This window comes from Antechinus flavipes, chromosome 1, assembly GCF_016432865.1.
Source record: "Antechinus flavipes isolate AdamAnt ecotype Samford, QLD, Australia chromosome 1, AdamAnt_v2, whole genome shotgun sequence".
Classification (NCBI taxonomy): domain Eukaryota; kingdom Metazoa; phylum Chordata; class Mammalia; order Dasyuromorphia; family Dasyuridae; genus Antechinus; species Antechinus flavipes.
Genome location: NC_067398.1, coordinates 566519644 through 566546788, shown reverse-complemented (window position 1 = coordinate 566546788; position 27145 = coordinate 566519644). Strand labels below are relative to the sequence as shown.

Below are 27145 nucleotides of genomic sequence, written 5' to 3'. Positions count from 1 at the left end.
ATTATAATTTTCAAAGAGTTATTTTCATCTTTGAGATTCTATATCTCTTTTTCTAGTGTTGTGCCAGGATATAAAGATGAGTTGAGAAATACTAATTTTTAATTGGAGAATTTATTAAAGTCAAATTTGGCCACACAGGATCAGTATCCAAATCGTGTGGCCCTGAACAAAAGGACATAGGGCTTTTTATAGGGTCTAAAGAAACCATCAAACAAGTTTGCTTGCTTCCTTATCTGACATATTTGCAACTGTTTGTTAAGGAAATATATAAAAGACAGAGGCAGGGAGACAAAACTCTTGCATGAGATTTCTGCTACTAATGGCGAGGAGACAAAGATGCAACCTGGTTTGGGATTGCTGGGTCATTTTAAATTCTCAAACCCAGTTTTCCTGGGGGTTGGGTCTATGGTTCTATCAGCTAGAGTTATGGTTGTACTATAATTTCTCTTTGGGCAGGGAGCCATTTCACATTATTCTTTGAGATAGAATAAGCTCTTTTTACTTCAGTGCCTTCCTCTGAAGATGAACCTGGTCTTCCCTGTTCCCATAATAAGTTTAAGCACCTCTAATTGTGGGATGGGGGTAATGGTGCCTTTAGCTTCACTTGGGCTTTCCTCTGTGACCTGGAATCCCAAACCAAGAGCTCTACCTTCCAGCCAGTGCCCGCAGCCAGCAGAGATGCTGCCTCACTGACTTTACACTCATAGGTGTGCTGGTTCCTTTTCTGGGACCTCATTCCTCACCACACAGCTGGACCTGGACTTCCTAATCAGCCAAGGTTACTTTAGTCTTCCGGGACTCAGACCCCAGTTCCATACAATCTCAGGGAGGTAAAGATTTCTGTGGTTCCTGCTGATGCTTCAGCCAAACCAAGCTAGCCCCAGGGCTCCCCACTTGCTGTTTCTGTGGAATTAGCCTGGAGGTGTTTTCACCACAGGGTTTAATCCTGGCCTGGGCTCTTTCTTCAGATCTTCTTGGGTTGTACCAGGAGGACCCCTGTTCTGCCCAAAGTTTTCTTGATTTTTCACCAATCTTTGTTTACTCTGAGGTGCAAATTTGTTCTATTTGTAGGGGAAATCTGGAGAGCTTGAAAATTACCAACTTAAAAAAAAAAGGTTCTGCCATCTTCTCAGAATCCTTCCATCAAAATTTGTTAAAAGCAGTTTTGAATTATGCAGATAAAGTAACCATAATGTCCATACTTTTTGATCTAGAGATTTCATTGCTAAGCTCATATCTGAAGGAGACTATTTATAACAAGAAAATCCTCATATACATCAAAATATTTATAGTAACTTTTGTTGTGGTAGCAAAGAATTTGAAGCAAAGTAGATGGCTTTCAATTGGGAAATGGCTAAATAAAGTTTGGCATGTAAGAATAATAAAATATTGTCATTCTATAAGAAATAATAATTTTGGTAATAAAAAGAAAATGTTCATCTCCACAAATATATGTATATATATGTATATATACATATATATACATATTATATATATATATATGTAAAATGACTTCAATATAAATGGAAAAACAAACAAATACACATACACAAAATCAAAAATTATAAATAAACATATCAAGAGATGGGAAAAAACACCCCAAACTTTTGTTATTGTTGTTTAGTTATTCAGTCCTATCCATCTCTTTGAAACCTCTTAGACCTTAGCACACTAGGTTCTTCTATTCCCCTACTATCTTAGACTCTATCCAAGATCATGTTCATTGTTTCCATTATACTCCTCCTCTGTTGTTCCCATCATCCCCTTTTTCTGTCTTCAAATTTCCCCAACATCAGACTTTTTTCAGTTAGTCTGTTCTTTTCATTATGTTGAGGTATGTCAATGAGTGTGGTACATTGCACATATTTTCAGATTTTTTTAATGTGTCATTCAGTTATTCAAATTATTTTCCTTATTATGTTTTTTTCTGTTTTTTTGGCATTAAATATTTGTTATAAGTCATGGCTCTTTGGCAGGGGATGAAGAAATGGGGGAAATTAACAGAATTAATAAAACAAAGACATCAATAAAAACTTATTTAAAAACAAGTTTTCACAAATGCAATGTGGTTATATTTAGAAGGGAATGGAGCAGCTAGATGGCACAGTGAAAGACCTGAGTTCAAATCAAACACTTAACACTTCCTAGCTGTGTGATCCCTGGTAAGTCACTTACCTCCAATTACCTCATCAAAAAAAAAAAAAAAGATCACATTTAAAATGAGAAGAAAGTCAGTTGGTGAAAAATTGTGTGTCAGGTTACTCTGAAAAGGATCTGAAAGCTATATCAGGACTTTTTTAAATATATAAGAACAGGAGCTATTACCCAATACATTATGAGTGGGAAATTTTTAAAGGAAGAAATCCGAGCCATTAATAATCATATCAAAAAATTCTTTAAATCATTATTAATTAGAGAAAGATACATTAAAGGAACTCTGGGTTTCTATCTCAAATATAACCTATTGGTAAATATGGCAAAAAAGAAGAATGATAATTTTTCAAAGGACTATGAGGGAAATAAGTACAATAATTCATTCTTGATGGGGCTACCAAATATTTATTAAAATTATAGACAAAACTTGTGAGAAAAAAAGAGGACATGTCCATTTTAATTATAAAAATGCTATTATCAAATGTTTAAGAATTCTCTTTGTAAATTCTTTAAAATATGAAAGTTTGGTTAGACATTTACTGTGAATATATAGCTATTAAAAATTGTTGGATTTTACTTTTTACTTTCAGTTTATAAAATTGGTAGTTATCTTTTTTGATTATTATTTGCTGTAAAATTTCTCTACATTTTTTCTTTCATTTCACTTCAACTAAAGTATTTATGAGTGTAATAACTATTGGCAGAAAAATGTACCCAGTAGTTGGTACAAACAGCAGAATCCTTTTTTGCTTCTCCCTTTAAAGACTTATTTATGAATACTTGCCAAAAGGTGGTAGTTTTCCCAAACAAATGCACATTATGAATGGTCTTCTTTTAAGCCTGAAATTTCTTTAAACATGCCTGGTGGGTTTTGAGTACCTGCAGTTAAATAGTGTTGCTTTTGGCAGGACTTGGTGAGCAAATGAGGCATAATCTCTCTGATCTCAGGAGTCTGGTCAGTCAGCCATGACATTCTCAGTGTCTTTTCTTTCTACACCCTGTCTCAACAGAGCTGTGGCCCAGTCAGTTCTCAGTGGGGATGCCTAAAATTACCACGTGCTTTGGAGCAGCAGATGGCAGGATCGTGGGGGGAAAAATCAGGGCCGAGGTTTAGGTTCATGTGGGGTTCAGTATGCAATGGAATGATTTTTACAATTTTTACTTTCCAAAGAAGTATCACTCATTCTGCATAGGAAGAGGCTTTCCATTCTAGAGAATATTTCAGAATAATTTCAAATTGTAAAACTGGTTAAACATTAATTTCAAGCATATAATTCTGTTGAGAAAATTGCTCTTGTGCTCAAAGTGACATCACCACTTTAACCATAATTAATTTGAGGTCTGCGTGGAAAAATAATATGAAAATTCATCTCTGTCATTGGGAAATGAGATAAAAATAATGATTATTAATTTTAGGACTTGACATATACCCCTTCATTGTTTCTTCCTTCATTTCTGTTATTTTAATGAAACATTTCACTTGCTCTAAAGAATTATATATGTGTTAGAAATAATCATTATCATCAGCAGTCCCCAGTTAGTATTTTTGAAAATATCTCCAAAGAAATAAGTTCTGATGTAGATTAAAACAAACACAATCTGCTGTTATTACATCCATTTCTTATTTGTTAATTTAAAAAAGCATGCTTCTAAATTGTCAGTGGGCACTTATTAAGTGCTTACTATGTACCAGGAATTGTATACTAATAATGTCTGGAATACAGAGAGGAAAAAAAATAGTCTCTACCTTTTATATAATGAGGGAAAGGAATAATGCCCTTTTTTTTTTTGGTGAAATTTTATTAATAATATTTTAGAGTATCACATTTTCTTCAATTTTCTCCATTTTTATATCATATTTTAGGGGATTCTTAAGTTAAAACATTCTTTTGTGATATTTTATAAAATATTTGTGACAAAATAAAATTGAGGCCTAACAATAGTGACCACTTTACAAAGGAATGGAAATATTAAAATGTGACTAGCAGACTGACAAAGCCAGGAAATTAAGAATTTGGCTTTAATTCTGACCTTAATTCACCTCATTGTGTTTAGGTGGTGGAGTGATCTCAAACAGTAGGTGATCTTCTTGTCTTTTCTGAGCCTACAGGAAATGTACCCTGACTTAAAGGGGAAGCATCACAAAAAACAGGATGACTCTGCAGGCAATTCAAAGTTCTGTATTACTGCTTGGTGCTGTGGAAGAAACACTGTCAGTGGAGTCAGAGAACTAGTTTCCCCTAGCTCTTCTCCTAACCACTTATATAACTAAAGGCAAATCACTGGAACCCTCCAGACCTAAATTTCCTCATCTGAATTAGTCAATATTACCCAATCCTGTCTAAATCCATCCTATAAAAAAAAAAAAAAAAAGCTAAACAATTTTCTTAGTATAAGATTTTTAAAAAACTAAATTAAAATGACTACAGTAAGTTTTAATGATTATGAAACTATTAAAAAATGTTCTTTGCTCTCCTTCTTATCCCTTTGCTAGTTGCAAACTGAACCCATGTCCATTACAATGGGTCCATTCCTTCTAACTACAAATTAAGAGGACTCTATAAGTAGATATCCAGAACAAAGAAAAATCTAGAAACCAAATCATTGAAAATTTTTGAAGAAACTAATAATACTTTTTAATGTCAAAGAGAGATAACTTTATACCCAGCATAATGTACTCCAGTGAGGAATGAAATATTGATTTTTTTCCCTCTTTGGCTAAGTAAACAAATATAAGTTCTAATTTGGGAAGAAGTATTTTGATTATGTTGTACTTTTATGTTTATTTATTTTTAACATGGTAAAAATATATGTTAAATCTGAGAGGTATGTAATGGTACCTCAGAGGTGTCTTAATTTGCATTTCTCTGATCAAAGTAATTTATTTAGAGCACCTTTTCATATGAATAGAAACGGTTTTAATTTCTTTCACAGAGAAACTTGTCTCACCTTATAGGGAAGTAGGAAGGGAAAAGGGAAAGGAAAGGGAGAGGCTAATAGAAGGAAAAACAGAAGTAATAGGGTAAAGGTATAAAAAAGGGAGAAGGATTGTAAGGGGGCGTTGTTTGAATGAGATGGTAGTCAGCAGCAAAATACTGGGGAGGAGGGAAAGGGGAAAAAGAAAGAGAAAAGCATAATTTGGGGTAAATAAGATCGTGGGAAATACAGAATTAGTCATTTTAACTGTGAATGTGAATGAGATGAACTCCCCCATAAAACAGAAGCAGGAAAGAAGACTGGATTAAAAGCCAGAATTCTACAATTTTTGTTTATTAAAAACACATTTAAAGCGGAGTAATACATACAGAGTAAAGGTAAAAGCTTGGAGCAGAATCTTTTATACTTCAGATGAAGTAAAAAAAAGCAGAGGTACAATTCTGATCTCAGATCAAGCAAAAGCAAAAATAGATCTAATTATAGGAGATAAGGAAGGAAACTATATCTTGCTAAAGAGTACCACAGATAATGAAATAATATCAATACTAAACATACATGCACCAACTGTTATAGCAGACAGATTCTTAGAGGAGAAATTAAGAGAGCTGCAAGAAGAAATAGACAACAAAACTATACTAGTGGGGGAATCTCAACCTTGCACTCTAAAAACTAGATAAATCAAACCACAAAATAAATGGTTATTTCTCTTTTGGTCTGATTTTTCTTGCAGAACATGACACATATGGAAGTTTTAAAGTACTGTGCATATTTAACCTGTATCAGATTGTTTGCTGTCTTTAGGATAGGGTGGGTAAAGTAGGCAAGAAAAAAATTTGGAATACAAAATCAGGCAAAAAATGAATGTTGGAAACTACCTTTACATGTATTTGGAAAAATAAAATACGATTGAAAGAAAAAAAAGATTTTGAATTCCAAAATATTTTCCCTTTTTCTCTCCCCTGCCCTCTTTCAAAGATGGTGGGCAGTTTGTTATAGCTTGTATTTGTGCTATCATGTAAAACATATTTCCTTATTAGTCACAGTTGTAAAAGAAAAAGATCAAAAGGGGAAAAAGAAGACTCAAAAATTTGAATAAAGTAAGTGAAAAAAAAAAGTTCTTTGATCTGAATTCAGAGTCCATCAATTCTTTATCTGGATGTGGATAACATTTTCCTTTATGATTCCTTTGTATTTGTTTGGGATCACTGTGTTTCTGAGATCTGAATCATTCATAGTTAATCATCACTCAATGTAATCTTTTTGGGATACAGACCTAGTAGTAGTATTGCTGGATCAAAGAGTATTGTATAGTTTGACTGACCTCTGGGTATAGTTCTAAATTGTTCTCCACAATTGTTGATGAGTTTACAGCTCCATCACTAGTCATTAATGTCCCAGTTTTCCCTCATCCTCTCCAGCATTTATCACTTCCTTTTATTGTCATATTAGCCAATCTGATAGGTGTGAGGTGATATGTCAAAGTTATTTTAATTTACATTTTTCTAATCAAAAGTAACTTAGTACACTTTTTCATATACCTACAGGTAGCTTTGATTTCATCTGAAAACTGCCTTTTGTCTATGTCATGCACAGATTATGATTTAATCTTGGTACATAGTGTGAGATGTTGGTCTATATCTAGTTTGTATACTATTATTTTCCATTTTTTTGAGTAGTTTTTAACAAATAGTTTTTATCCCAAAAGCTGGGTCTTTGGATTTGCAAATACTAGACTATTATGGTCATTTGTTATGGGCCAGAACTCTGAACTTGAAACAAGAATTTTTAAAATGCTAATTCAGTGGAATTGATTAGTGCATTTTACAAAGTGCTAATTCAATGGAATTGATGAGACAATGGTCATCTGTTTTAGCATGGTGATTAATAGTTCTCTAAGTTCAGTATGATTGATTTAATCTTACAACAAATAATGGTTTCCTAGTGATATAATGATTAATTTATACTCAGTGTAGAGCATATAAACTGTGATTCAGAGCCAGAGAAGACAAGTGGATTGGAGACTGGAGCTCAAGCTCTGGGAGCCAAGGAGAGACAGATTCATTCCATCATCCTCCTTTGTGGTGGCTGAAAGCTGAAGCCAAGCCCTCGGACTGAGAGCCAGAGACAGACTCAGAAGAGCTAGGAGAGAGAGACTCAGAAGGGGCAGACACAGACTCAGAAGGGACTCGGAGCCAGATTCATTCACTCCATTTCACACTACCATGGTGGCAGGCCTGTCCAACTTAGCTTCTCCACTGAAACTAAGACTCTGAAGGGCTCTCTTAAGAAAGCTAGCCTGGGCCCCAGGCAAGAAAACTAGATTGTGAAGGAGATAATAAAGTATTTGGACTTTAACACCTGGCTATTCTTGGGGTGATTACTCTACTTAAAAGAAGGCTGCTCCCAAGACCTCCAGAAAACCAAACAAGAACATTACAGTTATTGACTGCCATGACTTGTGTACCAAGTCTTTTCTATAGATAGTACTATATACTTTTGATGATTACTACTTTATAATAGAGTTCAGGATATGGTATTGTTAGTTCCCATTCCTTTGTATTTGTATTCAGTTCTGGATCTGATTCGTAATAACATGGAATGTCAGGTTTCTTGGGGAAAATGATAGAACTATGAGTGGAAATGATCTCTGAGAATTTGTGATTTAAAATGATGAAAAGATAATAACAAAATTCACCTATACAAACAAAAGGCAAAGAATATAAAGGGAATTAATGAAAAGGAAAAAAAAATGAAAATGAATCACAGAATTCGCTCCTTTCCTCTACCTTCTGCTATGCCTTTTTTGACTTACTTCCACCCAGGATCCTTCTGGGTTGAAGTTTAGAGCAAGATGTATGGAGAATTTAAACAATTACAAAGCTCTCCTGTTTTCCTGTCAACTAATACTGCTTCCCTACTTACAATACATTCAGTAATTCACAATGGAAGGGTTGTGGCTCATCCATGCTATCTAATGACCCAAGCCTGCTTTTCACCACATATGAAGGAAGCAAAGACTTCAACTTGACTAGTCCCCTAGAACTTTTTCAGAGGAAGAATTGGGACAACAACTAAGGGAGAGGGTGAGCCAGAAGGGGTGAAAAGCCCCTTTATACCTTTTAAACTGTAACTTTAGGCCTCTCCCCAGACTTTTTCCTCTTGAAGAGTTCTGCTCCATGCTTAATGCTTTAATTTGGGGGTTTTGTCCATAGGTCTTTTGACATTGTTATTCTCTTCTGAGTTTGTGTCTTGATCTTCCCTGTCACCATGAAAAAGTCTCTGTGGTTGGGTTCTTTTTGTTGTTGTTTTTTGATCTTTTTTTTTCCCTTCTATCTTTCTTTTAAATTTGAACTCTTCTCCTGTGACAGAATGGGCATTGTCTCAGGCATCTTGAGCCAGTGGGTGTAGGCCGTGACTGTTCACCTAATGCTACACTGATGTTGCTCTGAGACTCACAGGAGATTGCTGTGTCTGATGCTGCAGTAAGGTGTGCAATAGGGAGTGGCTGGAGCTCCTGGAGGCCATGGGGGTCTGGCAGTCTACTTGGTGCTGAGGTAGGGTCCTAATGTGGTGTCTGGCATGTCCTGAGGTACAGTGGGCACGTTTCTGTGTTTCTCTTAGGGCTCACTGAAGCGTACTGTGGTCTGGCCACTGAAGGATGCCTCTTTACCTGGGGTTACACCGAAGCCTGTGGTAATCCCCAGAGCTAGAGTCTCCTGGCTCCCCTAGCTATGCTAAGGCCTCTGTAAGGTCCTGGTCTTGGCATTTGCCTGCTCCACCACCCTGGTGTTTAATTTCTCCTGCTGATTTGCTGAGGAACTTGCTGAAGACTTGCTGGGAACTCCAGTCATGGACTGTGTCCCTTCTATATCCGAAGGAGACAGATCCCTCTTGCTAAACTTCCAAGTTTTCTCTGCTAAAAGATTGTTTCATCCTATCTCCTTGCTGATTGCACTGTTCTAGAAATTGTCGAGGGGCACTTTTTTGGTTGCCCTGAGTTAAATTTGGGAGAGGTACAGCAATTCACGGTTGACTCTGCCATCTTGGATCCTAGAGGTCTCTCCTTGATATTTTTTAAAATGTCCTTTTTTTTCTTAAGAATTCAGACTTAAGGGGCAACTAGGTAGTACAGTGGATAGACTATCAGCCCTGAAGTCGGGAGGACCTGAGTTCAAATGTGAACTTAGACACTTAATACTTCCTAGCTGTGTGACCCTGGGTAAGTCACTTAACCCCAATTGCCTCAGAGGGAAAAAAAAAGAATTCAGACTTAACCTAAGACAGTACCAGAATCCAAATAGAGAGTAGACCTGCAATTTCATTGGTATAGAAGACTACTGACACATAAATTTTATACTAAGAATTCTTAATCTTTGTGTGTGGGGGGGGGAGAGGATGGGTATTATGGACCCCTGTGACATTCTAGTAAACCTATGTATCCTTTCTCAGAATGTTCTAAGTACATAAAATAAAATGCTTAGCACAATAATGAAAACCAATTATAATAAAATATGGTTTTTAAAGCATTAACTAAAAAATAAACTTTTCATACACCCCCAAATTAAGGAGCTTTGCAAACTGAATCACCTCAGGGCAGCACTTTATCTGCAATTTATTATCTTAAAGGGATTTTTTTTTTCCCACTCCAGTCCTTGGCAGATTAAAAAGAGGCATATTTAGACTTGATATCTGGAAAAATATTCTAACAATTAGACTTGCTCCCAAAACAATCTAACAATTATACTTGCTGCCCATCATATCTGTTTTGAAAGATTGTTGGAAGATATTTATGCCAGAAAATTTGACACAAAAACTGCAAAAGAAGACTTTTTTAAACATGAATCAATACTGGTGGTAGTTCAAGATGACATTTTTGCCATTCATTACCTTTTTAATGGCAAAGTATGCACAGTCAGTCATTGCATAGAAGTCTTGGACTGAGATCAGATCCATTCACTGGATAGAGTTTCTCATTAGTGTGATATATCTCTGCAAAGTTGAAACTATTTCTGACTTATGGGTCCAATCCAATATTGGGTACAAAGGGGGACTGACATCTACTTCAAGAGCCTGTTTCATTTTTGTCTTTCTCCCAAGCACCAACTATAATGACGTATACATGGTTGACATTTAACAAATATTTGTGAAATTCAATCAAAGTAGACTGAAATAAATGTATTAGTTTCTGATTATTAAAATTATGGGAATTATGGGAAATTATGAAGTTTTTCTTTAACATTTTATCCTTAATAGTTGCTTTGGAAAGCGAAAGTGGGACTAGATGAAGTTAAGTGCCTTTTAGTTGTTAGATAATAATAATATCATATTATCTATGTTATCTATTATAATAGATCCTGTAATTCTATTATGGTGAGGCTTTTACTTTTGAAATATTTGTTCATGAAATTATATTTTATTTATGAACCAAGGAAGATTACATAATTTTATTTCTATGCAATGATAGTGGTTAGAGAATTCCCATCATATTTGGCAAAAGTATATTAATACTGAAATAAGCATTATGACCTTGTATAATAAATGAGTCAGGTATATATTTGAACTTGCCATAATTTAAGATACATCTTTAGAAAAATTACCCGTATTTCTTTACCAGAATCTTTAAACATCAAAAGCTTTTTTTTAGTCATTATTTTAGTCTTCTTGTGTTATCTACAAAATAAATGTAAAATTAAGATCATCAAAATATCATAAACTGTGATATTACCTCATTTTAATTATAGTTATAAAAACATAATATGGTAATAAATTTTCGATTTCCTGGAAAGTTATGCTGTGGAATAGCAAAGCTTGAATGCAGAAGACTAAGCAAATATCTGAGTCTATGATTGATTGATCTTAAGACCAGAGAAAACTAATGACAAGTACAATTATATTTATTTATGATACCTTTCATTTGATCTTTTCAAAACATATATATAAACTTTATATGTCATTCTTTCACAGTACTTCATTTAAGTAGCAAGGTGATATGAATGTTCTCTGAGAGATATTTCATTTGGAACCATTGTGAAACTGGAAAGCTGCTTACTGGCATAAAAATATGAGATTTTAATGTTTTTATTTTACTAACTTAAATGTAGAGAAAAAAACTTCCTGATTCATTTCAGCTCTTTATTTACTTCTAGCAAGTAGTGTTACACCCATGAATGAAATTATTTTCCTTTGTACCTCCTGCTCACACACACCCAGACAGGCCAATAAGTTTTCTTACTTGGAAAATATGAAAGTTAAATATGTTCCTTTAAAAAACACATACATGAAAATAGCCAAGGGTGGTCTTAGCTGTCTGTCTTCCATTCTGGTGTTTTCTTTTATATAACCCTTCTGCATTTTGTATTCAGAAAAAATGACATTCCAATAGCTTTTCCTTGGCCTTATGCCTAGCCAGCATATTGAGGAGCAAATGAGGAATGCTAAGAAGTTCCACCAAGAAGGATATTTGTTGTGAGAGTAGATCTAAGTTCCAGCTTCTTCCTTTTACCCAAATGAACTTTAGTGATTTGATGCTTTTATTATTTTTAGCAAAAAAGAAGATATGCTGAAGAAGGAAAGAGATGCTCAAGAGCTATGATTTTAAATATTTCATCTCATCAGTCAGTGGGACATCAATGATAATATCTTTTGTCTTTTTCAGGGGCTAATTTTGTAACTCGAAAAATTAGCCGATCTGTAGCTAAGATTCATCTTGGACAATTGGAGAGCTTTAGTTTGGGGAATCTGGATGCCAAGAGAGATTGGGGCCATGCCAAGGACTATGTGGAGGTAGGCTATTGGCTACCTGCCTTTTTTTTTTCTCAATGTTTTTGTCTTCTTGATATTTTGGATGCTTTGTTTTTAATGAGCCAGTTTAACCTACTAGTGCTATCTTGTAAATTTTTGCCAATTTAAATTTACTTAACTCTATTCTATTTTTGATTTTAGCCATAACTCTTTAGAAACATATAATAGTAACATTTAGCTAACATGTGACCTAAACAAAGATATTATTTAAAACCAGTTCAAATAATTTCCTTGAGTGATTCTAAACAAATTATTCTCAACATTTGAGAAAGAAAACATTGTTTAAGAATCTTTTTGAGACAAATACAGTCCTACTACCTGAACCAGGAAAAGATAAAACATGAAAACTATAGATCAGTGTCATTAATTAATAATAACTCAAAAATTTTAAAGGAAAGCCTATCAACTAGACGATAGAAATTTATCCAAGAAACCCTTCATTATGATCAAGTAGGATTTAAACCATGGTTAGAAAACTCATTCACTTTTGTTTAAAATTCCCACAAAATAAAGGTAGAGAGGAACTCTTTTAAAAATATATTATAAATCTGTCTAAAATCAAAAGCAAGCATTATATACAATAGGGATGCACTAGAACTCTTTCCAGCAAATATAGGAATAAAGCAAGGATGACCACCATTATTTGATAAGTTCTGAAAATGCTAACAATAGCAATAAAACAAGAACTTTGGCCTCAGACATGAATATAATAGAATATTACTCTGCTGTAAGAAATGATATATGTGGGGCAGTTGATAGGGCACTGTCCCTGAAGTCAGGAAAACATGAGTTCAAATTTGGTCTTAGATACTTACTTTGTTACTCTCAACAAGTCACAACTCCAATTGCTTCTCCCTTACCTCAAAGAAAGAAATTATGTATGTAATGAATATAGAGATGTTTGGAGAGATCAATATGATCAATATCAATATCAAGGATCAATATCAAAGAGAAATAAACAGACCTAAGAAAACAATATACATAGTAACTATAATTATATAAGTAGAAAGAACAACTCCACACGAAAATATCAAAAGTATACATATATTAAAATTATAAAGATCAAGTGGAATGCAAATAAAGAGATTTGAAAAAACATATCCAACCTTCCCCTCTGTGGAAGTTGTTGGTCCAATGATTGTATTTTTCAGACTTTTTCCAATATATTCATCAATTATGCTGACTCTTTTCTCCCCCTTTCTAGAAAGCTCTTGGGGAAGGGAAGGGATACTTGAAATACTATGGTGATATAAAGGGGTAGAAAAAAATTCAAGTTCACTTCCAGAAGTGTTGGGTTAATTCACAAGTGCACCAATCATGTGCTAGTGATCCTATTCCCCAAAGCTTTCTTTACACTATTTCTGATTTTGTTTTGTTTTGTTTATGCCATTTTTGTTTATTTGTACGTTGCAAAGTGAAATCTCAGACTTGTTTGAATTTGTATTTTTCTATTATTAGTAATTTGTCATATGTTTCATTGTGATCTTTTCTAGTTTGTAATTATCTTAAAACATTTTTATCAATTTGCTAATGTATCTTGAATGATAGACTCAGGAGCAGTATTTGATATAAAGATCTATACAGTTTTTCTGTTTGCTATATCTTTATTCATTTTATTTTTGTGAAAGCTATTCAATGTTAATAGTTAAAACTATATGTTTTGTCTTTTTAGGGCATCATACTATGTGTCTGATTTTGCTTTTGTTTCTATTTTTTTAAATGTGATTTTTTTTTGTATTTAATTTTTGCCTCTACTTTCAAAACAGCTTTGGATTGTTATCATTTGAATCTGTAATCAACTCCAAGTATATGTCAGTATGTGGAAGTTTCTTCAAATAAGTAATTGCAACTTTATTTCTTGATTTCTTACTTTTTAATATGTACTACATTTATGTGGCTAAACATGAATGAGTATCTTTGTAGTTTTGTATCCTCCCTTAGAGATTACTATCCTCATATTTAGGTGCTCATAGATTTCCTGTGCTCAATCGACTATTTCTGTCTTTAATAATTCCTCTCTAGGAAACTACATATGACTTCCTTGTTCACTGATGTGATTGAAACAGAAACAGTTTTCTCTTTATTTGTAGTCAGAAGCTATTTTTCTGTTATTTTTATTTAGATAAATGTGTTTATGTAATAACTGGTACCAGAATATATTAAAATTTTGGAAAAGAGTTAAGTCCTGGCTATAAATTTGAATTAAGTATTCAGTTGTTTTTCTTAGTAATTATAGAGAACATATTTCCCAGAATTTTCATTTTTTTAGGAAATTTAGATAGTTTTGAAAAAATGTCATTTTTCTTTATGAGTATATTATCTCTGTTGTTATTTAATCAATTAGCCGTGTTGACTCTTCATGACCCCATTTGTGGTTTTCTTGGCAAAGATATTGAAATGGTTTGCCAATTTCTTCTCTAGTTCATATTAAAAATGAGGAAACTGAGACAAATAGGGTTAAATGACTTTCCCAAGATCATATAACTAGTGTGATCTGAGGCTGGTGTTGAACAAAGGCTCTCCTGACTCCAAGGCTTGCATTCTATTCACTTTACCACCTGGCTACCACAGAAAATATTATCAGAACAAAACAAAATTGTGTGTGCCTGTGTGTGTGGCAGTCATTTCTGCTTCCTCTTGTACATTGCGAAAGTGTCTTCTTATACCCATTTCTATAGTTTAAGCCAAAGTTAAAGGGCATTTAATAGTATGTGAGAGATATCAGAACAAGGAAAAGGATGAATCTAGAATCATTAATATTGTTCCTGTCACTGACTGCTGCTACATGATTTTGCCCCTGTAGAGCCACCTGCACTGATTATGCAATCAGGCAGTGCTGCTGGTGGCTGGAGCTCGGATCCTAGCCTAAAGATTCCAGCACAAATGTTTTCCCAAATATTTAGCACAAAGTCTTCAAAAATTGCAAGTTATTTAAAACTCACTTCTCCAGAGTGGGCATTTTTCATGATACAGCATCTTTATATGACAAACCCACTAGTGAAAATACTTATAGTCCCCGTTTTCAGATCATCTGAACAAAAGTAAGGGACTCTGGTGTTTTAGTGAAAACATGGAATTTTTAGATTTTACTTAGAATGACACATGTCCAAGTATCAAATCATTTTCCTTGAAATTATAGGCCTGATTTGTTCTTAACTTCTAAAGTGTTTGGGACTCAGCTGGTATCCCAATAATTTACACATGTGGATGATGTCCAAAAAAATCCACTTTCATAGAACACTTTACATCCATCTTCTTTCTTATGCCTGGCCACAGTTCTGTGAGTAGATAGGACAAATTTTATTATCCTTATTTTTTGAAGAGGAAACTCAAAATGTTTGAAAGTGACTTTCTCAGTGATTAAATTAAGGAGCAGTGATTCAAATTCAGATCTTAATAGTGGAGAAGATGAGCCCTGCAATTGTTTCACTGTGCCTTATAAGCAGTTATACTCACAGAGACTGGTCTGAAGTCTTTAACCTTTGGAGATGTATCATTACAAGGTCAGACATCTTTATGTAGTTAAAAAAAAAAATCAATTATTCTTGACATTTCTAAATTTGTTAAAACATAGTTTCTTAGAGCTGAATGACCAAAAATGAATGTTGCCAAAGTGACAATCAGCAGCTGCTTTAGGGATAATGATGAGAAAAGTGTTGCTATGTTTTAAACACATGTTCCAACATATCCTTAACACCATTAGAAAAATAAAAATTTTGAAGCACAGTCTCAGTAAACAATAGAATTTTTTATTTGCATATGTGCTTTTAATTTATACTTATCCCTCAAGTTTACCCATATGCAAAATTATCTTGTTAATCATATCTTAAGCCACAGTTTCATACATACCTGTTCATAATTTTCCATGATGAAATTTAGAAACCTCGTGTGTGTGTGGGGGGGGAGGGGGTGTGTTTGATTGTAGTGTAGATATTCCCAACTCTGTTTTATTTGTAAGCCTTGGGCATATTGCCAAATCTTAACTTACCCATCTGTAAAGAGGGTATAATAACAACTCGTCCAGGAAGAAAAAAAGTGAGGTTTAATGATTAAGATCTGCTCTGTCCTGTAAATATTTTGAGACAAATTTAAATAGCAAAGTCATTTCCTGTTGCTGATTCAGGTGTATCAACCTGTATAGTTTACACTTTCAAATTGTTTGTTATTAAACCTCTCTCCTCTTTTTTTACCCTTATGTAAATTGCTGGAAAAGGAGTTTCATTAGATGTTAGTTTTTAAATAATATTTATACTTGATAAGAAAAAAAATCAATACTTGCTATGTCCTATTATAGCATAAATCCATTTTGAATCATTTCACTTTAGAAAGAATTTTCTTTCTAAATAATCACTTCAGTATTTGTACATTATATTTTTATTGGTATTCAAGGAGCTAAGTTACCTATCTAACATTATAGTACTTGCTTAGCAATATCTGGTAAAACAAAATTGCAGAGATATGAACACATATCTTCCTATTTCCTCTGATACCATTAAGATTATTATTGATTATGTTTAAATCCAGCTATTTGACGTGTGTATGTATGTTTTCAGATTAGATTTTTATGTGAGTTGGTTTGAATAATTTTTCACTGAACACAATATTGCATCTTGTACATCTGATCCCTCCCCCAAAGTGGATTAAACTACAGATACATTGCATGAGGCAGTATTTTAAAATACCCAAAGAATGATAAGTGAATTAAATCTCTCCTGCCTATTGATGAAAGGTAGCCATGATTTTTGAATTGCTCATGAGAGAGTCAAATAACTTCAGATTCTTTTCTTAAAATATCGTCACTTGTAGCTTCATTAGACCAGAAAGATCCAACTTTGAGCATGACAGGGGCAAAAGTATAGCTTGGCCAAGATGATAGTTATCGTAGTTAAAAATAGCAGGAGACTGAAATCAAATTGTAATGGACTTGGCTCTTTTCAACAGTGAGGTGATTCAGGACCATCCCAATAGACTTGTGATGAAGAGAGCCATCTGCATCTAAAGAGAGGCTTATAGGGACTGAATGGGAATCACTACATCAGTATTTTCACTTTTTTGGTTGTTGTTGTTCTTTGCTTTCTTGTTTTCTTTTATTTCCTTTTTTTTCCTTTTTGATCTGGTTTTTCTTATGCAGCATGATAAATGTGGAAATATGTTTAGAAGAATCTCACATGTTTAAATAATATTGGATTACTTTCTGAATAGGGGAGGGAAGGAGAAAAATATGGAACACAAAGTTTTGCACAAGGGGAAAGTTGAAAACTATCCTTGCATATATTTTGATAAATAAAAAGCTGTTATTAAAAAAAAAAAAAAAGATTGAGAACATGTGCCTAGAAGTTCATCTTCCTTGGACTTCCATTACTAGGAAGAAACTCTACATCTTCTTCTATAAAAGACAGAGCTAGGTATCCAGAGCTGCATGTTAACAGATCAGAAAGGCATAGAGTCCCAATTTTTAGTCACTTGATGACTAGGAAATGTGTTTTTCCCATACATTTTAAACATTTGACAAAATTAAGGCAGGCATCTGCCTTTACAGAAGCACTGTTTTAGAATCTATGGTCTGGAAAATTTTTAGATTTCTGAAAAGTACTGATAAAAGACATATTAGTAGTAAGAAATAAGTGACTGCTAAGTGACAAAATAGATTGCTGAATCTGAAGTCAGGAAGATTATTCTTCCTGAGTCTAAATCTGGTCTCAGATATGACTAACTAAGTGATACTGAGCAAATCACTTAATCCTGTTTGCCTCAGTTTTCTTATCTGTAAAATGAGATGGGCAAGGTAATGTCAAATCAGTTGCAAGCAAAACCCAAAATGATGTTAATAAAGAATCAGACATGACTGAAAAACAACTGAATAGCAGCAAGTACTGAACATTAGCTAAGATGAATATTAAAAATCACGTAGATTATGCTGAATAGTCAACCTCTAGGAAAATGAACAACAAACAGAAAAAGATGTGGAATGATGGTATCAGACTGTAATAGAAATCAGGGTCAGTAAACCATATATAAGCATCTCTGTGAGTTACATGTTGGTTTAGAAAAATATATATTAGTATCTATATTCTGTTGTATTTTTATTTCTTTTATTAATTATTTCCCAATTATATTTTAATGTGGCTACACTTATCAGATGGGTAATATGTGTGATATCCTGGATATAAAATATACAAGTACAACTATGTCAGTTGTCACAGAATGAGCTCCACTATTCTTCCTTCTACTATGTCCTGGCAATCAGCCATCAATCAATCTATCAATAAACATTTATTAATGTTTATCTGTTCCAGGTATTATGCTACCCACTAAGTTTATAAAACAAAAAGCAATTCTTACCCTCAAGGAGCTTACATTTTAATGGGAGACACAACATCTGTAAAACAACACACACATAAATACACAGTATATGGAAAATACTCTTGGAAGAGATGATCTGTCTGTAGAAATGATGCTTCAGTTCTTTCCATTTTCTATTAATAGGAAAGTATCTTCCTGTTTTCACTGTCCTCAGATTTCATGGGCTGTAAAAATGAAAAGAATCAAAGATTCTAGTCTCTGAGAGACCCATTTTGGTGAAGAGGCAGTTAGAATTTTATCCATGTAATGAAGAGCTTTAAAACTTGTTAGCTTAAGCACTTGTGCCTCATCTGTCAGTCTAATAGTAATGAGTTAGTTGCCCATAGCAATCCCAGTTCTTATTCACACACACACACACACACACACACACACACACACACACACACACACACACTACAAAAACAAGGAAAAAACGGGAAAAGAGAAATACCAATAAAACTTTGAGTAATGACTTCTAAAGGAAGCCAGTTTATTCTTTGCAACAAATATCCTCTCATACTTAGAGAAGAGCGGCTTTACTTTCTGTGGTGGGTCAATAAAAACAACCTTAAAATATAAAGGAAAAGACAACTAAATATATTACTCATGCCATAAAATGAAAGCCATACTGTAGAATTATGTGAGTTAGCTTTCTCATTATTAGTATCATAATTGTCTCTCTCATAGGTATTCCCATTGCCTATGTACCACAAAAGTATACACTATAAATACCTGGAAAGATTTTCCCAGAGAAGCAACCTATAAAATTGATGATGATGGTGATGATGATGATGATGATGATGATGATGATGATATCTTTTCCATTTTGTCATAAGGGAGTAGTCTCTTAATGGTGGCATTACTATTCTTTGCAAGACTATTCACATATGTTTTCTCAGTTTATTAAAGTTCTGTGATATGTATATATGTATATTTCCAGATTAGATTTTTACATGAGTTGGTTTGGATAATTTTTCACTGAATACAATATCACATTTTGTAATCTGACCCTTCCCTCAAATTGAATTAAATTTACAGATATAATGTATGATGCAGTATTTTAAAATACCCAAAGAATACTAAGTGAATTAAATCTCTCTTGCCTATTGATGAAAGATGGCAATGATTTTTGAACTGCTCATGAGAGATTAAAATAACTTCAGAAATAGAACTTCAAGGATTTCAAATCAAGGGGGGAAATATGCATATCCTCCATTATTAGGAGAAAAAAAAACCTTTTTATCATTTTCTAATTTTTTTAAAACCAAGATAAAGACAAATTTGCTATCTTTTAATAAGACACACTACTCCTGTATTGCTATGGATGGGTTTTTCCCCTCCTCTTTCTATCACTTTTCCCCCTTTACTTTGCCCTGTGTTGTATTTCAGACTTGTATTGTAACATGTTTCAGGAGAATCCATTGTACTATTTAAAAGAATCTAAGAAAAATGTGAAAAACTAGCAGATTTGCCTTTGGGCCAGTTCTTTGTGATTTGGGGAGTAGCATAATGGGATCTGCCTTCCCAAAGAATTTTAGATCTTTAGGATACAGTGAGAACATTTATAAATTGAATTTCTATAAGACGTATATGGTGTTTTCATCCTTAGGTAATGTTTTTGTTTTTGTTTTTTAAAGAGACACACATTTTTAATATGTTTTGCTTAGAGGTAAACATTAAATGCGTAAATCATCTAAGATTGAATATGGGGTAGCAAAGCTAGAAAAACATTTCAGACTTTATGAAGCATTCACTGGCAAATAAACATATATTTGTTCAGTAGACAAAGGGGTTGCATGTTCAAACTCTATGGTGCCCATGGAGATGTGTTGTGTAACTTTGTGGAAATGCCATTAAAGCCCTAATTGATGCTAATTAAGCCCATTAAGGTGGAAGTTTCTACTCCACCCTTCAGTCACTCCCATTGGTGTTTGGTGTCATCAGACTATTTCAGACCATCATATGACTATTACAGAGAAGTAGTACATTGCTGGGAATCCTAAAAATCAAATCCTGAGAAAAATCACCTTCATATCTGAATCTTTTGGCATTATTTTTATAATATGTTACACTGGCACAGGATAGGAATCTAAAGGAAGTTGAGTGGAAATATAAATATCTGCTTCTAAGGGAAAAAAAATCACAAATTACTGATTTTTTTCCATCAAAAGACAATTTCAAGGTATAAGGACTCAATTTCTATACTCTTGTATGCACTTGACTTTCCTTAATTCTGATGAAGATTTTACTGAAAAAGAGAAATGTACATGACTTCAATTTAACTATATTTTCCTAACAATTTGTTGGGAATTTCACTTGTATCCTTTAGCATTAATCAGTCAGATTTTATATACATTGTGTCATTTATATGGTTGTAGTGAGTATTTTTACTATAAAAAGTTGAGCATTCAAGTTCTAATAGTCTCTTCCTTTTTTTTTTAACCCCCTCCCCCCCTCCCCCACAAGATTTCATGCCGACTTATTCAGAACATTTAAAGGGAAAAGTAAAAATCAAAATTGCCCCTCTTCCTCAATGTACTGTTTTTACCATATTTATTTTTTAAAAGCACCTTTTGCAAAGAGCTGCCTTTATTGAGAGAAATCATGTACTACAATTAAATATTTTATTCTCACAGACCATTGGCCCAGACACTCTTGAAATGGTTTGACTGCTCTCTGGCAGAATCAGCTTGAGGCCTTTCTATCCCCCTTTCGATAATACAAACAAAGGTTAATTTATTTCTTCTTCTGATTAAAATAAAAATCTTTTCCAGAAGGCAAATCTTTCTATTAAAAACATAAGTTTTGCTATCTATTCCTATTTATTCTCAGTGTAAATGACCTTTCTTCTACAGTTTTGATCTGTTATTTGTTACTTTTTCCCAGGCCTTAAAAGTTCCAGCTCTTTGCAAAGTGCATTTTTTCTCAGCATGGAAAAAAAAAAGGAAAGTTTAATCCTGTCTATGGATTCTGTAACATTTACATTTTTATCTTCTGTGTTTCTTCACCTTTCACATCAGCTGTCTTAAGCTGGGATAATTAATGGCTTTTTAAAGCCAATTTGATCTTGAAATCAGATCCCATCTCTCCTGATTGATGTGGTGATCTGCTGTACTGATTACTTTATCATCTAGCTGCAGTAATTGAAGGACTAGGATGTGGGGATACTTTCAGTCGAAAAGTTTGATGGATTGGACCCTTTTGTTTGGAACAGATACTTTGCATTAATAATGCTCTTGACAGTTTACTTGGCAGTTAGGTAACTTTAACATATGTCACTGTTTGCTTCACCAGCTTGCACCTATTTATGTTTAAAATCTCTTCTAGACTTTGGAGATGATAAAATTTTATTGTAACTAGTATTGTGGTCCAGGAAATTGTGGCTCTAATGGCATGTGCTAATAGTATCTGTGCAAACTAATTGTGCCCCAAATTGGCCAATCATAGCCGTAGCTAATTATTCCTAGCTCTTTGGGAACAAAAAGGTCAATTGTGGCTTCCACTAGTCAAATTAGTTTGCATGTGCAATCTTGCAAATACACACTAACTTATAGGCATCCTTGAGAAAGCCTTTGAAAACCTGGTCTCTGAACTATAGAATTAAGCCTCATTTTAAAATAACTATTAAAGTTCCTAAAACAAGATAAATGATGTTAATATTTAAAACAACTCCTCCAGCAATCCCTCAAAGCCAGGTAAAATATTTAGTTACTTTTTCTTTCCGTAGTTTGACTTCACACTGTATGAATACCTTGAAATTAAAGCATCACTATTAATCTTCTACCAACTCCTATTATTGCATGTTGAATTCTTAAGTGGAATTGAAATCTATGAATTTGAATGTCTTTGCCCAAAGTTATAATTATTTTTCCAAATGATTGCATTTTCAAAGTATGCACTATATGAGTGTTTGTTTGCTTTTTAGTTAACATGTTAAAACTTTAGAGGATACTACACATTCATAGCCATACATTTATTGCCTATATATAAGGCACTCTGAAGCATGTACTTTTTATGACTGGTGAGATGTTTTCGTTATTTATTTATTTGGGTTTTTTTTAAGTATAGCTTTGTTACCCTACAACAAAAGAGCTGAATAACTTAGAGGTTTTGCTTTTTTTGTTGCTGTTCTCTCCTTTTTCTCTTGAAAGAAATTTAATTAACTTTTACATCAAATTATAGTCAGCTTACCTTTCCATCATTAAGAAATATATACAAATAAATTTCACAGAGAAGCAATAGCAAATTTGGGGATTATTACATAGCTTTCTTTATTGTAACTTCATTTTTTCCTCCAACATATAGTCTACATGTTCATTTTAGATAGCTATTCTTCCAATACTCACTCCATCTTTTGACTCGCAGAATGAAATTTATAACATATCAATTTTGACTGAAAAGGAGAAGCACAATTTCCACATGAAGAGTATGGGGTTTGTATAATCTGAAGCTCTTTAGAAACTTATCATTTCTTAATGGTTAATTTGCTCATCTTGATCATATTTCTTCTAACCTTGCTCTATATAATAGTATTTACCTTTCATTCAAGATTACATTTGAATCCTGGAAGATAAAATTTTCACCAAGTTCGACCATTTCCTCCCTGAAATGTTTGCATAAAATGGCAGTTATGAGTTTGTTTAAATTCTTTCAAGAAGTCAGAGCAATCTTCCTAATGATTATAAACTACTTCCTATCTCCCCAAAATTTAATTATTCTTTGGATATTTGGATTTTTTTTATTAAGCTTTTAATTTCATTTGTTCTGTCTGGTGTTCAATTTTACTTTCTGCCGTATTAATTCTATTGCTAGTTGCTTTTATGTATTATTTGAGATTTTCTATTATTACATATGTATTATCTTTACATCATTGCTTACATATTGCTTACCTTTTCATCATTAATTCTGTTAGTGGTTGCTTCTCTTGCTTTTTTTTTTCTTTGAAGTTTTCTATTATATCTTCTGTATTGCGTTTTTTCCATTATTTCATATTTTTTAAAAAATGTTTTAATTCAGTTCCAGTTTTTATATTTGACTGGCTTGACAATATTATTTTATTTGGCCTTGTGATTGTATTCCAAGTATTAATTCTTCAAAAAACCCACAGATTTTCAGAATTGAAAGGGATCTCAGTGGCCTATTAATTCAACCTGGACCTAAAAATTAATCCATAGTATAGCATACTTAATGAGTTTTCATATAACCTTTACTTGAACACCACCTGAAAGGAGGACCTAACTACCTTTCAAGGCAATATATTTTGCGTTTGGATGATTCCAGTTGTGAGGAAGTTTTTCCTGACGTAAATGGATTTGCCTCTTTTCCATCCCCACCTATTATTCCTAGTTCTTGCCTTTGGGAGCAAACAGAACCAAGTAGAATAAGTCTAATTGCTCTTCTGGCTGACAGCCCTTCAGATCCTTGAAAATACCTATTGTTTCCTCTCAAATTTCTTTGGAGTCCTCTCTTCTTCAGATTAAATATTCCACTTCCTATTCATCTACCATAAAATTTCATAACTTAGTATTTACTCTCTCCTGTGAGACCAAGTGCTTATTAAAAAAAAATAGTTCTTTTAACTCCATTTAAATGAATTATAATTTGAGTCACAGAGAAAGTCTTTTCAGAGAATCTTTTAGCCAGATTGCCAAAGTCCTATCCCTATCATTTAGGAAGAATATTTTCAGTTAACAGATGTACTCAGAAGGTAAATAGTAATAATAAAATACAAGCTTAACATGGATAGATTTCATTGATTCTTATCTTCCAAAAACCTAAGATAGCAAATTTAAGGAACTGGCTCAGGCAGCTTAAATTCCTTTGTCTTTAGTCAAGGAAAGCTGACAATCCTAGTGTACTTAGTTATCTCCTAAAGACCTTTTGAAGTCAAAGCATCATTGCAAGGGAAGCCAAATGAGTCAGCTATTAAAATTATTGCTAATGAGTTACCTGCTTGCTTAAATATCCATGGTCTAGTGTACCATGGGATATTAGAATTCTAGTGGGCTTCAACACTATGACCCATGTCTGGTTAAGTACTTCAGTGAAATCCTTACTAATCTAATCTTCCTAGACACAATTGTCTATGGTCAGAGCAGTCTTTCGGTAAATTCTTTCAGTAGGAGGACTTGAAGTATTTGAATGTATGTAACTTTAGATAGGGAAGTCGTTTAGGGCATCTACTGTGTAGTTGGCATAATGTTACTTCCATATGAACTATGGAAAAGAAAAGGCTAACTGCTTTAAAATTATAATACCATGAAAAGATTTAAAGGAATACTTTCCTTTTAGAAGATAGTGGGAAGGGAGCTCAGCATAATTAGCTATGTTTTTGTTTCTCTGTTTCTAAAAGACGCATAAAATTTAAGCATGTACAACTAAATTCTACCATAAAATCTGATTCTTGTTGAAAAGGGACAGATCATAAGATCACAAAATTAAAACTAAAGAGACCTAAGAAGGCATCTAGTCCAACCTCCTCATTTTAAAAAGGAGAAAACTGAGAAATAGGGAAATTAAGTAACTCACACAAAGTTATAGAAATGGTAAGCGTCAGAAGTATGGTTTGAATCCAACTCCTTTGATCCCAGAGTCAACATACATTATACCATATTGCCTCCTTAGAATAGATCTAAAGGAAATTCAAATATGAGCAAGATTTTCCATTAAAAAAAAAAAAGAAAAGCAATAAATACTGATACACAATGGCCATCTTCAGTCTTCTGGTGTTTAAATAGGATTAAAAGCCCCTATTCAATCAATTTACCTATCAATAAGTAATTATTTGATGCTTTCTATGTATGTATTGTGCTAGGTATTTGGAAACACACACAAAAAAAATGGAATAGTCATTGCCCTCAAGGATCTTATATTTTATTATAAGAAATAACACATAGTAATACAAGAAATTTTTAAAAATACACCAAATATATTTAAGATAAATTCAGTAGGCAAGTGTGGAAGAGTAGGGTAGGCATTAACAGCTAAGAGAATTTAAAAAGGTACTTGAACTTAGGAGGAAGCTAGACAATCTAAGAAGCTGAGGGGAGAAAGAAGTACATTCTAAACATGGTTTATAGCTGGAGCAGAAGTATACAGATTGAAGGTAGTGTTATATGTGAAGAAAAACAAGAGAATAATTTAACTGGAGTGTAGAATTCATAAAGAGTAGATTTATACACACATATACATATACAAACTAAAGACAGACAGACAGACAGACAGATAGATAGATAGATAGAAAGATTGGTTCTTTGTGAGCAGACTGTATGACAGTATGGAGCATGGTTTTGAAAGGAAAGAAAAGTATGGCAGGCAGAGGGGAAGAAATTTCAATAGTTCACATTTTAAATGATGAGATTTTAAATTAGGATTGTAATCTTGTAAATATTTAGGTAATACTAAAGAGAGTTATTATGGAGGGAAAACTGGTAAGATTTGGTAAGTGATTGTATATTAAGAGTAAGAAAGAATTCAGACTCAAGAGTGACTCGGAGGTTGAATTTGGGTGACTGAAAGAATGGCAATACCCTTGACTGAAAGAGTGAAGTTAGGAAGAGGGAGAGAAAATAAGTATGAAAAAGCTACTGTGGTGGAGATTATGGTAGAGACAAATAGCAGCGAAGAAAAACATTTTCATGCAACAGTAAAGGCCCAGTGGAGAATTTGTTTTGTTTTTATGTCGATTGGTATTGTTTGACTCATTTGCCATTTCTTTTTCCAGTTCATTTTACAGATGAGGAATGTAAGACAAACAGGAATAAGTGACTTGTGAAAGATCACACAGCTAATAAATATCTGAGGCCAGATTAGAGCTCAGGTCTTTCAGATTCCTGAAATGGCATTGTATCTACTGTGTCACTTAGCTGCCCCTAGTTGAGATTTAGACAGCAAAAAGTTTTTAGTGGAACTCAGAACCTTTTAAAACAACATTCAGTAACATGTGAGTAGAAACAAAGGGGCTAATAATAACTCATTTAGTTTGTCAAGGAATAAGCAATGATATGGCAAAAGAGTCAGGGGTTTTGGTGTACAGTAATTACTTATAAGGTCAAGATTAGGAAAGGGGTGATGCTTTGGTTGGTCAGTGGAGTATGAATGAATTAAATACCATAGGGATGTCAAAATAGGTTGAGGAGGAGGAGTAAAATGGCATAATGGGTAGGAAAACTGATCAAGAGTAAAGAAAGAAAGGGAAAAAAGGAAGAGTGGAAGGGAAGGAAAAGAAGCAGGGAATTTATGAATTGTATTCTTAAAGATACTGATTCAAAAACAAAGAGTCTGATTTTAAGAAGCTTGCTTTGTAATTGGCAGAGGATACAAATATAGGAAGGGGATGGCCAAGGAAGGGTATTTTAATGGGGAAATTACAAAATGGGGAGTATAGAATTGACATTTCCTTTTCAAGGCCTATGATAGAGTTGATCTAATTATGATTTTGGAATCTGATGACAATTTGGGATGAATTGGGTAAGGGGAATGTGACAACAAAGCCGCCTGCTTGGGCTGTTGAGAAGAAAAAGCCAAACTACCTTGATTGGTAATAACTGCATTAAATTGAAATAAAGAAGACAAAGTGTAGACTTATTACTTTAAAATAAATTGTATTTGAAAGACACATAGAAGTAAGGAAAGAATTTAATGATATTTAGATGCTTTGTATAATACAAATTATCTGATATTAATGCCTATAAGTGTTGATATTAAGGTTTTTTCCCTTTTTTCCTTTTTTATTCCCATAGAAAATAACACTATTTATTCTAGTTTTCTTTCCTTCTTTTATTTTCTTATACCCATGGTTTCAAATGTAAATAGAAATATAATACAAACACAAGTTTGTACTATTTATGAAATATTCTTTTAGCTTTCTGATTTGCTATATCTGCATTTTTATGTTCGATCTATTAAGGTT

General features: G+C 33.4%; 1 protein-coding gene across 2 annotated transcripts in view; it reads left to right on the top strand.

The window, feature by feature from the left end:
- The window catches only part of GMDS (GDP-mannose 4,6-dehydratase), a 741335-nt gene that overhangs the window by 332255 nt on the left and 381935 nt on the right, over nucleotides 1-27145 (top strand). For both annotated transcript variants that reach the window (XM_051970786.1, XM_051970785.1), the window contains exon 7: nucleotides 11747-11874. In XM_051970786.1, the coding sequence (XP_051826746.1) occupies nucleotides 11747-11874 (128 nt within the window). The remainder of the gene's footprint in view (nucleotides 1-11746; nucleotides 11875-27145) is intronic.